This window comes from Dendropsophus ebraccatus, chromosome 2 (assembly GCF_027789765.1).
Source record: "Dendropsophus ebraccatus isolate aDenEbr1 chromosome 2, aDenEbr1.pat, whole genome shotgun sequence".
Classification (NCBI taxonomy): domain Eukaryota; kingdom Metazoa; phylum Chordata; class Amphibia; order Anura; family Hylidae; genus Dendropsophus; species Dendropsophus ebraccatus.
The window spans coordinates 158,951,595-158,969,375 of record NC_091455.1 but is presented as its reverse complement, the minus strand read 5'-3'; the positions used below and the strand labels follow the sequence as shown (position 1 = coordinate 158,969,375).

The window sequence follows — 17,781 nt, the reverse complement described above, 5'->3', positions numbered from 1 at the left end:
AATCACATTCCTGATCTCGCACGGTAAACGGCGTCAGCGCAAAAAAATTCCAAAGTGCAAAATTGCGCATTTTTGGTCGCATCAAATCCAGAAAAAATGTAATAAAAAGTGATCAAAAAGTCATATGCGCAATCAAGGTACCGATAGAAAGAACGCATCATGGCGCAAAAAATGACCTCACACAGCCCCATAGACCAAATGATAAAAGCGCTATAAGCCTGGGAATGGAGCGATTTTAAGGAACGTATATTTGTTAACAACGGTTTGAATTTTTTACAGGTCATTGTATCATAGTAATCGTAACGACTTGAGGAACATGCATAACAAGTCAGTTTCACCATGGGACGAACGGCGTAAATGCAAAACTCCCCGAAATCAAAACAAATTAAGTTTTTTTTTCAATTTGACAGCGCAAATGATTTTTTTCCGGTTTCGCAGCATATGTTATGGAAAAATAATGCCTGTCATTACAAAGTACAATTGGTTTCGCAAAAAATAAGCGCTCATATACGTCTCTAGGTGAAAAAATGCAAGCGCTGTTGACTTTTAAACTTAAAATGGAATAAGCAAAAGCGCAAAAACGAAAATTGGCTTTGACTTTAAGGGGTTAAAGCCACTCTGTACCCACAATCTGACCCCCCCCTCCCCAAACCGCTTGTACCATCAGATAGCTGCTTTTAATCCAAGATCTGTCCTGCGGTCCGTGATGCAGTCATTGTCCTAAAAAAACAACTTTTAAACTGGCAGCCCCATTCCCAACGGGCATGGCCTAAATTGTGTATGCATTAGGCTGGCACAACATCTCTGTCCCTTCTCCCCACCCTCCTCCTCATCTTTAGGAATGCTTCAGGCAGATTGCCTCCTATTGCCTTCCTATGCCTCCTATCAGCTGTGTTAGCCCGGCACATGGGCTGGATCATTAAGCAGCTGTGCAATGTTCAGACAGCAGTAAATGTTTCAGTGGCATTCCTAATGATGAAGAGGGTGGGAAGGAGGGGTGGTGCAAAGTTAGGGCACAGACACTCCCGTTGGGCATGGGGCTGCAAGTGTAAAGTTGCCGAACAGACCCCAGGACAGATCTTGGATTAAAAGCAGCCATCCATTTTTTTTTTTTTTTTTTGGGGGGGTGTCAGATTGTGGGTACAGAGTCGCTTTAAGTGTTCACAGTGATTTTTCTTTTAAATAGGCATTTAGACAAGATAAATTGTTATGAAAAGTCGTTAGTGATCGTAAATATGATTGTGTTCGTGTATATGTACTGTGAATAGTCATAATTGTGATTAGTGTTTTTACTGAAGGCCTTAACGGTGCGTTTACACGTAACGATCATGCAAATTTGCGCGATAATCAAATTCGAACGATAAACGTACGTGTAAACGCAGCGAACGATCAAACGACGAACGAGAAATCGTTCATTTTGATCTTTCAACATGTTATCAAATAGTCAGTCGCAAAAAAATTGCAGATCGTTCCGTGTGAACAGTCGTTCGACGATTTAACCAATGTGTGAGATAGGCTTAAGCTATCGCAAAACAAATTTTCCGTACGATATATCGTAAAATCATTACTCCGACATCGTTAATCGTACGATCGGGCCAATTATCGTTTCGTGTAAACGCACCATAAAGAATGTTTAATGATTTTCAGGTCAACTCAAAAAAGATGCAATCAACATACAAATAAATTTTCATTCGTTGTCACGTCTACAGCAGATTATCGCTTAGACTCTAAAGATTTAACAATTTAAGTGCACGATAATTAGCCTGTGTAAAAGGCCATTTGGACCCTGTTCTAGCAATTGCATGTTAGTGGGGTCCCCCCCCCCCACACTTATATTCTACCAAGCACAAATGTTGGTGACAGTGGTGCTGAAGGCATTGGGGAATGTGGTAATTTACTTAAGGGGGTTCACATTTCATGAGAACTCACAAACTACTGGTATTTGTTGTTCTACTTTACTTACCTATTTAGAGATCTGGTTGTGAGACAGTGTAATGCTAGTTTTACTCTTAACCAAAAAAAAAAAAAAAAAAAAGGTAATCACAATGCATCAATAACCTACCTCCTAATACCATCTCTATTAGTGTTAGATGTAAATAAGCACAGTGCACTCTCTCCAGCACTGCCAAGGCATAGAGAGGAGTAGGTTTAGTCTGAAAAGTAATGAAGTTTACCTGTCACGCTGGCCCACTGAAGGATAAGCAGCAAATTCCTTTCTTAAACTGAACGTTTGGATCTCCTTGGCTACCCACATGCAATAAGACCATAATGTAATTGGATTTAATCGGGATCCCTGCATTTAGGTCTCATTGTGTGTTGGTATTCAAGGAGATTCAAACAGTTTAACAGAAGAACCCGTCGCTGATCCAGCAGCAGGCTGGCATGACAGATACACTAACCATGTAGATTTAGGGTGCGTTCACACCTACAGGATCTGCAGCAGATTTGATGCTGTGTTCAGTTATTTAAATGAAATCTGCTGCAGAAAATCAGCTGCAGATCCTGTAGGTGTGAACGCACCATTACAGAAATAGTAGTAGTATGCTGTTCGATCTGCAGAAATAACAGCATGGTGTACACTTGCAAGTAGAGTAGTCTGCTACACATTAAATAGTTTAGTAAAAATACAGTTTACCCAACAGTGTCAGCAAGCAGATCCTGGTGTGTGAGGAAGTGAGAAAATATAAAGTTGTGTGTATATGTATGCATGGGTTAAAAAGACTTGATAGCCATGTAATTACTGTCTCAAATGTCCAGAGCAGAGCAACCTCAAACAGCACACGTGGGTCATAAGTATTCCTATATCCCTAAAGATAAACAGACATGAACACAAGTGTGTATATAAACCAACTGTTTATTTTGTCTGTTAATAGAGGGGCTTATGCTTTTGCTTTCTTGGTTTCACCCCCCTTTGCAAGTTTCTTCATCTCATGTCGGATGATCTTGTTCCTCTAAAATAAAAAACAAAATAAAGAAATGTAACACTTTCTAATTCTACATGCAAATCTTCAATCCTTAAAGGGGCACTCGAGATAAAAAAAAATTAAATCAACGGGTGTTAGAAAGTTACACAGATTTGTATATTACTTCTATTTGAAAATCTCAAGCCAGTACTCAACTGCTTTATGTCCTGCAGGAAGTGGTCTATTCTTTCCATTCCAAGATGGTGGTCTCTGCTGCCACCTCCGTCCGTGACAGGAACTGTCCAGAGCAGAAGCAAGTTCCCAAAGAAAACCTCCTCTGCTTTGGACAGTTGGGGGTCCATTTACACAGAAAGATTATCTGACAGACTATGTGCCAAAGATTTGAAGCCAAGGTCAGGAATGGATTTGAAGAGGGGAGAAATCTCAGGCTTTCCTTTATGATCCGATTTCTGTTTATAGTCTGTTTCTGGCTTTGGCTTCAAATCTTTGGCAGATAATCTGTCAGATAATCCTTGTGTAAATGGACCCTTACTGTCAAGGGATGAGGTGGCAGCAGGGAGACTGGAAAGAAACATCACTTCCTGTAGCACGTACATTTGCTGAAAAGTACTAGAAGACTTAACATTTTTAAGTAGAATTTACTTAAAATTGGAAAGACAGTTCTTTGCAAATTACAACAAATTTCTAGTATACATAGCTTTTTTTTGCAAATTACTATCCTTCTAAAGAGTACATATTCTATACATAGAATAAACTTACCATTTTCTTGGCCTTCATGACTTTGTAGCGGTCAAAGTCTGTCATCTTTGCTTTCTGCAGAAAAGAAATGTAATGTTAAACACAAACATAGGCGATTGTTGGAATAAAAAAAAAAAAAAAAAAAAAAGTCCTACAACAAACTGTATATTCTCATCCTCATATGCAATGGCACTCGGCCCTAGTGCAACAATCCAGCCAGCTCCCAACATTCATTAAAAGAGACGGGGCGGCCGGGGGCGGATCAGTACACTGGGGGAGGTTGTGAACACAAACTTCGCAGAGGATGAAGGTAAGGAATTTGCCTTGATCCTCAGCACCCCATGTGCAATAGAGACATATCAGCAGGTTAGATTCGTCTGACCCGATGATAAATTTCCCACTGAAATCTGAGAGATGAGAGTCAGGAGATCCAGACACTAGTTGTCAGATACAAATGAACTTTGCATTTATGCTTCCCTAAATGTGCAAAAATACTAACCTTGAACTAGGGCTGGTCGACATGGCCAAAAAATAAAATCTTGTTTTTCTTCTCTCTAAATTTTGGAGTCTCGATATAAAATCTTGTTTTTTTTGCTTAACAGAACATTTTTCTCCTTGCAGCATCAGATACTAGTTTAATGGTGTTTGAGACAGCAGCTGTATTGCTTCTCACTGTAACAGGGCTCCCTCTGTGCCCCATGTAAGTAGCTTTGCCAAATATATGCCGCTGTGTCCCCATATAGATCTTTGTGCCTCTATGTAGGGTGTAGTAGTGGAGGTATAGTGGATGAGGGGTGTGGTAGTACAGGTACAGATGAGGTGGTGTGACCAAGGCAATGTCCACACCAAGCTACTGCTCTAATGCCATATTATGGCATCAGGAGTATGAATTGGCTTTGTGTGACACCTTAAACCAACACCCACTTCTCCCATTCCAATGTTAACACAACTGATGTCAAGCCAATGCCCACTCCACCAATGCCACTGCCAACTGTAAACCACTCCCAGCTATACACTGCACACTGAACAACATCAGCCTATCTGCTCCAGTAATGCCCCTTCCATGCCCTCCTATAATGCCAGCTTGTAGCCCCTCTCCCAGGTATGTGCTGTACCCGGGTCACGTGTCCTGGAAGCTCCCATGCCCCATTTCTCACCTCCATCTATTGACCCCACCAGAGGAGGCCGCGAACCAGGGGTCCAGGATGTAGACGCAGCGTACATAGCAAGTTCCCCGTCCCTTCCCAAACCAGTGCACGGCATTCACCAATGCAGTAGGAGGCATCCATCCTGGGGAGCGGAGTCTGAGCTGCCTGCACTGGGTTCCGGGAGCGGCAGCTGCCAGTGCAGAGTGAGCTCCTCCACATCTGGATCCTGCAGCTCCAACACAGGACTGACCCCCGGCTGCCTGGTCCTTCCTGCTCAAGCTGGGGGCTATATTCTGGGGGAGGTTATGCTGTGACACAGACTCTCCCGTTAGACCACAAGTTGCTCCTGACAGGGTAGAGCGTGCAATGAGTTTTTGTGAAAATCAAATTTACGATTTTCACACACACACACAAAAAAAAAAAAAAAAAAAACGAGGCTGAAACACTGGGTGAATTAATCAAACTAATTTGATTAATCGCCCGGCCCTACCTTTAACCTTACACATTTATACATTACAGCATTACTGTCAAAAAAAAAAAAAAGTTTTGATTGGCCAGGGACTCTGCCGAGACCCCCCACAGATAGCTAGATATAGCCAAGAGAATCTGTGCATGTTACTCCCCAAATTGCCACTCAATCTGAATAGTTGCAGAGACAGGCATCTACTGCATTTCATGCAAGAAGTGAGCGGTAAGTCAAGGAGTGAAGCACACGGACATTTGGTTGTACTTGCTATACCTAGTGACTATTGGGGTCTCAGCACTGAGCACCCTAAAAGTAATGCAGGTGACTTTTTCCTTTGACTAAACACTCACCCTCTGTCTGGCATCAATTCTCTTGGCCCAGCTTGTTTCAGTCCATTTATCATTAATCTTCGCCTTTTCCCAAGCAACTCGGACATATTTCTGGCGAGCACTAAAATAAAAAGCATTTTTTTTCAGCAACTAACAGAGGAAATGCCAATAACTAGACAAGATTACAATTTTAACCTCAGACCAAATATTTTTCCCCACTTGATTAGAAATATAAATCAGCAAATCAGGGGTGTGTGTGTGTGTGATACTGGCAACTTGTTTCATTTGTTGATGGTGTAGTTTCTACAGCATTCATGCCTATTCAAAAGAAACATTTAGACAGATATACAAAAACATTTGGTAGGTGACTTGAAGGGGTAGTGGAGTATAAAGAATGTTTTAAAAATTGATGTTGTAGTTGAGCTATCATCACATTCTCACCCACCTCAATCCCTGCCACATTCATTACTGTATATGAAGGAGGCCATATACACACCTGTGAGGAAACTTGAGGACGAAGTCAGTAAGTTGCATACATTTAAAGGGCATGGCCTGTCTTCTCACACCAGTGCAGGGTCCATCAACAAGAGCCTGAGAAAATCAACAAGATTAATCACAAAACATATACTGACATGACTTGTAGAACAAACCCACATGCAGCTAATAGTTACCCTGTTCTGGTCAATGACATCGACAATTGCCACTAGTTTGCCAGCATGGGGACCAAAGGAGACGTAGGCAACACGGCCGATCTGGACGTAGCGTTTGAACACCTACAGGGGGATAAACAGTTTATATGTAAGATTATTAGTTTCCTTTACAATGGACAAAAAAACTACAGCAGAATCTTTACAAGTATCTAATCATTACAAACATTGGCTCTATTAGCCTAGAAACCCTTTGTGAAATACACAGAGGCTGTGGGGATCCAATATTGGAAACTTATCATAATATCAAATAGTTTTCATGAGATAATATATTTAGGACTGCACGCATCACATTACCAGAAGAAAGGTGATAACTTCACCATTCACTAAAAACAGGGGCCTTAAAGAGGACCACTCACTCCCGGTGTCGGGGTGACAGGCTCCCGACCCCCCACTAGAGCCCCTCATACTTACTTGATTGTGCCGCTGAGATGAGTCCGATGCTCCATTGATTCTCTATGAGCGTCAGACTGATCTTAGCGACACGCGGCGGGCTTCCCACGGGGATATCTCAGTCCCAGGACCGGCCGAAGAAGCGGGACCCGGAGCGATCAAGTAAGTATGAGGGGCTCTAGCGGGGTGTCGGGAGCCTGTCACCCCGGCACCGGGGGGGTGAAAGGTCCTCTTTAAGACTCCTAGATCTCCTGACTGCAAGAGCTAAGTGAAGAATATGAGGGAACAGTATAGGCGACAGGAGAATAACCCGTTTAGGTTACATTTACATGCTGCAATGGATGTTTAATAAACTAATCTGTTTTGATGTGGAGAATACACTTCAAAGTCTGTGCCAAAAAAAAAAGTTATATTGTCAAACACTGTGTCAAGGATGCTCCAATGATGACCTGTAGGAGGCGCTACATTTTAGCGTCATCTGCCATGCAGAGCCCAATAAGCACTGTTACTGATATTAGCTCATCCTCTATCTGTATACAGGGGTATATGATAGGTGCCAGTGACTGTGTATACAGGGGTATATGATAGGTGCCAGTAACTGTGTATATATATACACAGGGCTATAAGATAGGAGCCAGTGACTGTGTGTGTGTATACAGGGCTATATGATAGGAGCCAGTGACTGTGTGTGTGTATACAGGGCTATATGATAGGAGCCAGTGACTGTGTGTGTGTATACAGGGCTATATGATAGGAGCCAGTGACTGTGTGTGTGTATACAGGGCTATATGATAGGAGCCAGTGACTGTGTGTGTGTATACAGGGCTATATGATAGGAGCCAGTGACTGTGTGTGTGTATACAGGGCTATATGATAGGAGCCAGTGACTGTGTGTGTGTATACAGGGCTATATGATAGGAGCCAGTGACTGTGTGTGTGTATACAGGGCTATATGATAGGAGCCAGTGACTGTGTGTGTGTATACAGGGCTATATGATAGGAGCCAGTGACTGTGTGTGTGTATACAGGGCTATATGATAGGAGCCAGTGACTGTGTGTGTGTATACAGGGCTATATGATAGGAGCCAGTGACTGTGTGTGTATACAGGGCTATATGATAGGAGCCAGTGACTGTGTGTGTATACAGGGCTATATGATAGGAGCCAGTGACTGTGTGTGTGTATACAGGGCTATATGATAGGAGCCAGTGACTGTGTGTGTGTATACAGGGCTATATGATAGGAGCCAGTGACTGTGTGTGTATACAGGGGTATATGATAGGAGCCAGTGACTGTGTGTGTATACAGGGGTATATGATAGATGCCAGTGACTGTGTGTATACAGGGGTATATAATAGATGCCAGTGACTGTGTGTATACAGGGGTATATAATAGATGCCAGTGACTGTGTGTATACAGGGGTATATAATAGATGCCAGTGACTGTGTATAAAGGGGTATATGATAGGTGCCAGTGCCTGTGTATACAGGGGTATATGATAGATGCCAGTGCCTGTGTATACAGGGGTATATGATAGATGCCAGTGCCTGTGTATACAGGGGTATATGATAGATGCCAGTGCCTGTGTATACAGGGGTATATGATAGATGCCAGTGCCTGTGTATACAGGGGTATATGATAGATGCCAGTGCCTGTGTATACAGGGGTATATGATAGATGCCAGTGCCTGTGTATACAGGGGTATATGATAGATGCCAGTGCCTGTGTATACAGGGGTATATGATAGATGCCAGTGACTGTGTATACAGGGGTATATAATAGATGCCAGTGACTGTGTGTATACAGGGGTATATAATAGATGCCAGCGACTGTGTGTATACAGGGGTATATGATAGATGCCAGCGACTGTGTATAAAGGGGTATATGATAGGTGCCAGCGACTGTGTATACAGGGGTATATGATAGATGCCAGTGCCTGTGTATACAGGGGTATATGATAGATGCCAGTGCCTGTGTATACAGGGGTATATGATAGGTGCCAGTGACTGTGTGTATACAGGGGTATATGATAGGTGCCAGTGACTGTGTGTATACAGGGGTATATGATAGATGCCAGTGCCTGTGTATACAGGGGTATATGATAGATGCCAGTGACTGTGTATACAGGGGTATATGATAGATGCCAGTGACTGTGTATAAAGGGGTATATGATAGGTGCCAGTAACTTTGTATACAGGGGTATATGAAAGGTGCCAGTGACTGTAATACACGGACTCTTGTGGAGTAGTCACAGGCCTCCCAGGAGTCCAGCTGCTATAACACTATATAATGGAGGAGTAGGTGACCCGGCTGTAATCCGCCACATTCGAGGAGTTATACAATCAGGCGCCCCCACACCTGGCCACAGAACCTCAGCCCAGGGAACGGTGGGGGCCGCGGACACGCAGGGCGGCACAGGACAGCTCCATAGTACACTAGGCGCCTGCCCACCATGTGGCCCCGGCCTGTACACTGTGCGGCGCCTCATACACCACCGGCACACACAGCTCCCAATAGCCCGCCGGCTGCTGAACCCTTCTGACTGCAATAAAAACAATCACTTCAGCCCAGAAGCCGTACAACGCGAGCAACATGGCAGAGCAGAGCCGCACACAACTCACCATGATGGCGTCGGCGAGCAGAAAGGAAGAAGCTCCGGCAATGGTTTCCGGATAACCCAAGCGGCCCAACCAATAAGCGAAGAAGAAAAATATTACGTCACTCAGCATAGGAACAAGGGGACAGATTAGAAAGAAGCAAAGGGTCGGAAGGACTCTCTTATGTGATTGGCTGACCTATTAGTGTGCACGAGGCTAGGATAGTTTACAGGGGAAGAAGGAGGCTGTGGTAGAGACGAAGACACACGTCTGCGGGCTCCACAAACATGGACACAGCTGTCACAACCGAAGACCTTTTCATTTTTGTCGTTTTCTTATTTCCTGTCTTTTAAGAGCCATAGCTCTTTTAGGTTTTATGGTTCCATAATTAAACCATACGGTTTGAGCAAATACCTGTGAGATTCCTTTAAAGGAGAAGTCCGGCAAAATTTTTTATTTAAGTATTTTATTGCCCCCTAAAAAACATACAAATTGCCATTATACACTTATTACAGGAAATGCACATAAAGTGGGTTTTTTTCCATGCACTTACTACTGTATCAAGGCTTCACTTCCTGGATAACATGGTGATGTCACGACCCAACTTTAAAGAATACCTATCCTCAAATAACAATTCAAATGTCACCAGGTATCAAAAGTGATTGATCACAGTGGGTCTCACTGCTGGGTCCCCTGTGACCGGGAGATATAGCTGGGAAGAGGGTGAGGCAGCCACTCGACCATGTAGGCTCATAGAATAAGTAATAAGGCGTTACAGAGATATGACTGGGGAATAGATGGCACGGCTGCCACATGTCTGATGACATGTCAAAAGTTATTTTTGATGACAAGTACTCTTTAAATGGGTATTCAGTGCATGAAAATTATTTATCTATAATAGTTATTTAACTTAAAGGGATTGTCCAGCGAAAATCTTTTTTCTTTCAAATCAACTAGTTTTAGAAAGTATATTGATTTGTAATTTACTTCTATTAAAAAAAATCTCAAGTCTTCCCATACTTATTAATTGCTGTATGTGCTACAGGAAATGTTTTATTTTCAGTCTGACACAGTGCTCTCTGCTGACATCTCTAGCTGAGACAGTTTTCTATGAATCCCAATAGAAAACCTCTACAGCTCTGGACAGTTCCTGTCTCAGCCAGAGATGTCAGCAGAGAGCAGTGTCTCAGACTGAAAATAAAACATTTCCTGTAGGACATACAGCAGTACTGGAAGACTTGAGAATTTTGAATAGAAGTAAATTACAAGTCTATAAAACTTTATGAAACCAGTTGATTTGAAAGAAAAAGATTTTCCCTGGACAATCCCTTTAAGTTACATTAGTGATTTTTTTTTTTACCTTGACTGTCAGCAGTAGGGTGGGTTCATACTGAGGAATTCTCGCGGATAATGTCCGCGGAACTCCGCTGTCCGCGGGCACGGCCGCGCGCCTTTCCACCGGCTCCGTAGATACTATCCTATGGGCTGGCGTATTCCGCTATCTGCCAAAAGAAGTGACATGTCACTTCTTTCGGCAGATAGCAGAATACGCCGGCCAATAGAATGATGTCAATGGAGCCGGCGGAAAAGCGCGTGGACAGACGGTGGAATTCCGCGTACATTATCTGCGAGAATTCCTCAGTATGAACCCACCCATATGGGGGAACAGAATTCCTCTGCTGCCACTAATGGTTGTGTCAGGAACTGCAGCGCTAGTGATACTGAGCCTCCTCCAATGTCTATTCTAATACATGTGAACCTATATGGAGGGTGAAACACTAGGGTTAGGTATTATGTATGGTGTGCTTGAACAATTTTTTAATGAAGTGTTTTATGTTTTTATTCTGTGAATAATAATAATTTCTGTTATTTTAAAACGTTGAAATAACGGCTGTTACATGGCGGCCATCCACAAAATTTCAAGTGTGTGAACATAGCCTTTCTGTGTTTTCAATCCACTCCTTGTTTTGGTGCATCTCTACCTGTGCCATAGACTCCATTCTAGGCACAGACAGATTCCGCCGTTCGTTGAAAGAATTGACATGTCAATTCTTTTTGCCCGACGGCAGAATATGCCCGCCCATAAAATGGTGTTTATGGCACGGACGGAGATGCGTGCTGCCACGAGCAGGGGCCAGCAATGGAATCCGCATTGGCCTTTACGCGCGTATTCCATAATGTGCATGCACCCTTAGGCCTTTTTCACACATCTCACAAAGTTGTCAGTGATTCCAATCAACTTAGTGCCCATTGATTTCTATTGTGCTATTTACATATACTGTTTTTCATAGATTTGCAATCCATTTTGTGAAAAAATAATTGACATGTCTTTTATTTGCGGCTGTTGTTTGAAACAGTGGGCACAAAAAATTGACAGTTCACACACTATGACTGTCATGTTGATCGTAGTGTTCCTGAAAATTAATGGTTAATTGATTTCCAGGAACACCCATACAGTGGCCGAATTTCAATGATTTTTAAAAATAATGTTCATCCAGCCGATGATCAGTCATCAAGCCAAGAGCGGTCTGGCACTGCTAAATCACTCTGACTATGGACTATAAAATGTAGGCACTCTTAGGTCTGTCCATGCTTAGGAGTCCAATCACTGAGTGACACTGTTACTGGACTCCTAAGAATAGAAACATGACGTTCAATCAGTTAGTTACAAGATATATATCTATTTGGGAAACAATTTAGTATATCAACGAATTGGTCTGATATGGTTCCCTAAACCACTGTATACAGCTGTATGCAGACATTTCCCTATCATCATAATAACTTTCAATGACCCATTCAGGATAAGGCATGGAAACGGGGGAACATTTGAATGATATGTTCTTGTTAGACCCCTGCACATTATACAGAAAACACCTTAAAGTGACACTGTCACCTCCACTGCATTTTGACATCTCTACACAGGTGTAAAGGGTAAATTTAGCGGTTTTCATACTTTATTTTATATCATACTTGCTGTTCAATTGCTTGTTCAAGTAAAAAGTCATCTTTTATCAACTGCAGATTGAGTTAAGTGGACGGGGCCTCGCGACATTAGTGCCACTTAGCCACACCCACAACGCCACAGTTGGCCACGCCCCCTCATCGGCCATTGGAACAGGCTGACCGAAAGGTCTAGACTCCACCCCCTTTACGTCAGCCAACCAATGGGCGACAAGGGGCGGGGCCAACAACACCGTTGTGGGCGGGCTAAATGGCGCTTATGCTGAGAGGCCACGCCCACTTAATACAATCTGCAGTTGATAAAAGGACACTTTTTACTTGAACAAGCACCATGACGTATGATATGAAATAAGGTATAAAAAGCTAAAATTATTATGTTAATTTGTTTTCCTTGAGACCCACTGGCATCACAACATATGGGGTAAATTCGCCCCTGCGAGCCCCTGGGGCGAAGGAATATTTAATGAAAAAATAACAATTAAATTTTAATCCCCTCCTCCATGAGGTATAAATAGGCTCCACCTCCCCCTAGACCTCAGTCTAATTATAAAGAAACATAAAACACAGGGAGGGAGTCTTGTGATGCCAATGGGTCTCAGGGAAAACAAATTAACATAATAATTTTAGCTTCCCATACATCCCATTGGCATCACAACATATGGGGAACTAGCAAGCATTATCCCCAATGGGCGGGTTATTTATTACATCCGCATTAAGAACAGATCTTGCAAAGGTTGTTCTTGACAAGAAAGAAGTATCCAGCCTGAAATATCTCACAAAGGTAGTCAAAGAAGACCAGGTAGCTGCCTGGCATATGTCCTCAAGTGGCATAGCGGCACGCTCTGCCCAAGTGGAGGCCACAGTTCTAGTAGAGTGAGCCCTGGTAAATTCTGGTGGATCCAGATCAGCAGAGGAGTAACATAAGGCAATGGAGTCACAGATCCATCTGGATATTGAAAGTTTTGAAGCCTTCCTCCTCTTGTTCGAAAATCACCTACTCTATGTAGATAGATCTTGATAGCTCTGGATACGTCCAATAAAGAAAGATCCAAGTCTTCTTCAGATGATCCAGTAGAAGAAAATACAGGCAATACTATAGGCTGGTTGATGTTGGCAAATGAAGCCACCTTAGGCAGGAATCCTGGAAGGAACCTAAGAATAACCTTGTCTTGGAAAAAAAATCACGTATGGAGGTGCGGCGCCAAGGGCTTGAAGATCTCCAACTCTCTTAGCAGAGGTAATGGCTAGTAAAAGAGAAACTTTCAATGTTAACTTGAAGTCTACTTCCTCCCAAGGCTCAAAGGGAGGAAGACACAGGCGTCTCAACACAAAGGATAAGTCCCATGGGTCTACCTACTTTACCAGGTTAGGCCTAGTCTAGTCTTAACAAAATTCTTTACCTCCAAGATCTGAAAAAAATGTGAGTTTAGGTGTGCAGAGAGGGCTGCTATCTGCACCTTGATGGAACTAGGTTTTAATTCTTTATAGAAGCCTTCCTGTAAAAACTCCAATGACTGTGGAGTAGAAGGTTTAAGTCCATCAATACTCCTGCTTGCACACCAATCTTGAAGAATCTTCCAAATACGTGCATAAGATTTATTTGTAGTGCTACTACGAGCGTGCGAAAGGGTATACTATACCTTCTCAGAAAAAGTAGAGTCCAATACGGTCCTCTCAGTCTCCAAGCTGTCAAGCTGAGGCTGGAAAGATTCCTGCACAGATGTTGACCCTGGCATATTAGATCCGGATGCAGAGGTAACCTCCAAAATTCCCCTCTGCTCATATTTATTGGCAGGGTGAACCATGACCTCTTCGGCCAGAAGGGAGTTATTATTACTGACGACTGATCTAGACTGATCTTTGTCAAACTCTGGAAATCATGGCTATGGGAGGAAAGATATACGCCAGCTGGTATGTCCATGGTATTGTCATTGAGTCCACTACCGTGGGATTGTCTGCCCTGTAAAGGGAACAGAAATTCCTCAGTTTGGCATTGCTTGCTGATGCCATGAGGTCTCTCTGAGGAGGCCCCCACCTCTGGGTTAACTGAATGAACACTCTCCTTGAGAGAGACCATTCCCCCGGGAATGTCAGGCCTCGACTCAGTCGATCCGCCAATGTATTGTGGACACCCCTGATATGAATCGCAGAGAGTCCGGTTATTCTGGTTTCTGCCCAACAGAAAATCTTCTCTACTTCCCTGAGGAGAGAAGGGGATCTGGTACCTCCCTGTTTAGGTACACCACGCAGGCCATGTCGTTCATCTGGATTCTGACTGCTCTCTGTAAAATAAGAGGAGAAAAATGAAGAAGAGCTGGATAAATCGCTCTGAGCTCCCTCACGGTGGAGGGCAGAGCGGATTCCTGTTGACTCCAAGATCCTGCAGTCGTGATGACTGTCAGATGAGCTCCCCAACCTGTTCCTGAAGCATCTGTCGTGATGGTTACCCAGTGTGGTTCTAAAATTAAAACTCCATGTTTGACTTGTCTCCACCACATTAGAGAATGTCTTGTTTGAGTCGATAGAACATGCATCGCATCCAAGTACTTCAGTCCTCGGTTCCATACTGTTACTGCTTCTTTCTGAAGAAATCTCATGTGCCATAACGCCCATGGCACCGCGTCCGCAGCTGAGGCAATGAGCCCTAGAAAGCGCATTAATGTTCTTATGGATACCTGACGAGGAGGAATTAGGAATTAAGTCTGATTTCTCTATGTTGATGAGCCAACCTAATTGTTGAAGTATGTCCTGTTCAACATAGTTCAACTGAACTCTCAGAAGACCCTGAGTCTGAGTCATAATCAACCAATCGTCCAGGTAAGGGATAACTTTATTCCCTGTAAACGGAAGGGAACCATCATGGTGACACTACCTTTGTGAAAACAAAGGGTGCGGAGGTATTCCGGATGGAAGGACTTTGAATTGTAAGTGTCTTATCTTCCCCTGGATTTGGATGGCGATTCTTAAAAATCTCCTGTGAACCTTCAGAATCGGTACATGAAGATATGCATCCTGTAGATCTATGGTGACCATAAAATCTCCCTCCTAGACAGGAGTCTTCCTTGGAGTCACAGCCACCAAGCCGGCGGTCACAGAGCGGAGACACCCAAGTCCCTGTATCTCGCCGGAGGCAGTCCTCGCCTAAGGAGCAGCGCAGACGCCCAAGACGTGCCAGACGCAACAGAAGCCTCTCCAGGTCTCCTTCTCCGGACACAGCTCGTTGTTGAAGGGGGTGAGCCCCCGCCGTCTGAGGAACATTGAGCAAGTAACTTTGCTGGCACATAGCCAGATTACTACTGTCATACCTTTACTCTATTTTTCCCTCCTACAGTTGCGGGACTGCTTCTGGTTTGATCCCTAGGGCATTTAGCTACCTTTCCCCATGTGATGGTGCCCCTACGGGACCCCGTGACATGGCTGAAAAAAGCGAAGTCTCACACTCAAAGATGGAGGAACAGCCTCTAAACATCAGGCTCCCTCATGAGTTAACAAAATGTTTACTTGTTATGATATGTTATTGTTTTTCTGTGTTTCAGGCTTTGTTCTCAAGGAACGCAGGATGTAGCTTTGGGGACACATGCTCCTCTTGCTTGCCTGGGGGGGGGGGGGGTGCGGGGGAAATCCAACCATGCCCTGAGTCTATCCTGGGTCCGCCACATAGACGGAGGCAGGATGATTCTCTCTCTAGTCGTTTTCCTACTACAACTTATCTTTGCATTCTATCTTTGTCCCGAACTATCATGGTACGCTGCGTGACATGGAACGTCAAGGGGTTGAAGTCACCTAACAAACGAGTGCAGCTACCACCCCGACATAGTACTGATGCAGGAAACCCACCTCTCCGCAGAGGACGTGGATAGAATGAAAAGATTTTGGGTGGGTAGCATATTTGGTTCTCCATCGGTAAATGGTAAAGCAGGTGTCATCACATTGATTCATAAATCTTTCCAGTTTCAGCTGATGTCTCACACACATGATGCAGAGGCCAGGGTATCGCACTTAATTATAGATCACCAGGGGGACCAATATAGTTTCTTTAACATTTATGCCCCGAATGGAGAAAACAAGAGTTTTTTTGCGGGATTGGCCGACATGATTAACGCAGATGTCAATCACAGGAAAATAGTGGAAGGAGATTTTAATACAGTCCTTGACCCGAGAGAAGATAGGAAGGGGCCCTCACGAGAGAGTGTGCAGCCTCGCTCTAGGGATAGAGTGCTACCGGGCTTCCTGGAACAAACGAGTCTGGAGGACGTTTGGCGCCTCACTCACCCAGCCGAGAGGGATTACACCCACTTCTCCCACCCCCAACAATCCTGGTCCAGAATCGACTACCTACTATCCAGCCAGATACTCAGTCGTAGGGTGGAGTCAGTGAAACACGGAGACCTTGTCATTACTGATCACTCCCCGGTCATACTTAATCTGTACCCGTCCTGCTGGTGGGGGTTGACTATATCTGGAGGTTTCCCTCCTTTATGACAGATGACGAGACATTCAAGGAGCTCCTGAGGGGGTGGTGGACAGAATTTGATTATTACAATACGGAACACAAATCCACTCCACAATTATTTTGGGAAACCGGAAAAGTCGTCCTTAGAGGCAAATTGATAGCCCATATTACCTCAATGAAGAAAAAAAACGCCTCTCACTACAAACAGGCGAGTGATCGCCTCAGATGTGCTTACACAACCTTTTTGGGGGATCCGTCAGATTCCTCCAGAGAGGCCTGGCAGGCGGCTAGGGACGACTATGAACTCTGGCTAGAGAGGCGGGATGGGGTGTATCGCTCCCAATGCGAGGTGGAATTTTTTCGCCATGGCAATAAAGCGGGTAAACTGTTGGCTAGATTAGCCAAGGATAGACACCCTCCGGCACATGTCTTGGCACTGAGAGACCAGCAGGGGGCCTTACACACCACCCCGACTCAGATTAACAAAATTCTGGGAGACTATTACACATCGTTATACTCACGGCTTCCCCGGGAGACGGGTTCCCTATCCAACTTCCTGGCGGACCTCTCACTCCCCTCCCTTTCCGAGGAACAGCAAGAGATCCTCAACTCGGAAATTACAGAGGAGGAGGTTCGCAGGGCTATCAAATCTACTTCTAATGGCAAGGCCCCCGGACCTGATGGGTTTTACGGGGGAATTTTTTAAAACCCTAGTGGACCAAATTGCCCCTAGCCTTACCAACCATTTTAATTCCATGTTCTCCACTGGCACTATCCTGGCAGGTGCAAAAATGGCATAAATAAAAGTCCTCCCAAAGCCAGGTAAAGACCCCACCGATCCCGGGTCATACCGTCCGATATCACTGATAAACCAAGATATCAAACTGCTGACTAAAATTCTGGCGGATAGACTGGCTGAATACATGCCTGACCTGGTGGGAGATGCGCAGGTGGGATTCATCAGGAACAGGTCGGCGGTTACCAATATTAGAAAAGTACTAGTGGTTCTGCATAGGATCCGCCACCGCCCACAGCCAGACGACAATCCAGCTCTGCTGTCCTTAGA

At 44.2% G+C, this 17,781-nt stretch overlaps 1 protein-coding gene across 1 annotated transcript; it reads right to left on the bottom strand.

Annotated features, from left to right (window-relative positions):
• Nucleotides 1–2,836: 2,836 nt before the first annotated feature.
• Nucleotides 2,837–9,448, bottom strand: RPL14 (ribosomal protein L14). The gene is made up of 6 exons (XM_069960387.1): nucleotides 9,326–9,448; nucleotides 6,277–6,378; nucleotides 6,102–6,196; nucleotides 5,627–5,726; nucleotides 3,684–3,737; nucleotides 2,837–2,951 (listed from the first exon to the last, which is right to left on the bottom strand). The coding sequence occupies exons 1-6, from the start codon at nucleotides 9,431–9,433 to the stop codon at nucleotides 2,880–2,882; spliced, it is 531 nt and encodes a 176-aa protein (XP_069816488.1). The 5' UTR covers nucleotides 9,434–9,448; the 3' UTR covers nucleotides 2,837–2,879.
• Between the last annotated feature and the right edge of the window lie 8,333 nt (nucleotides 9,449–17,781).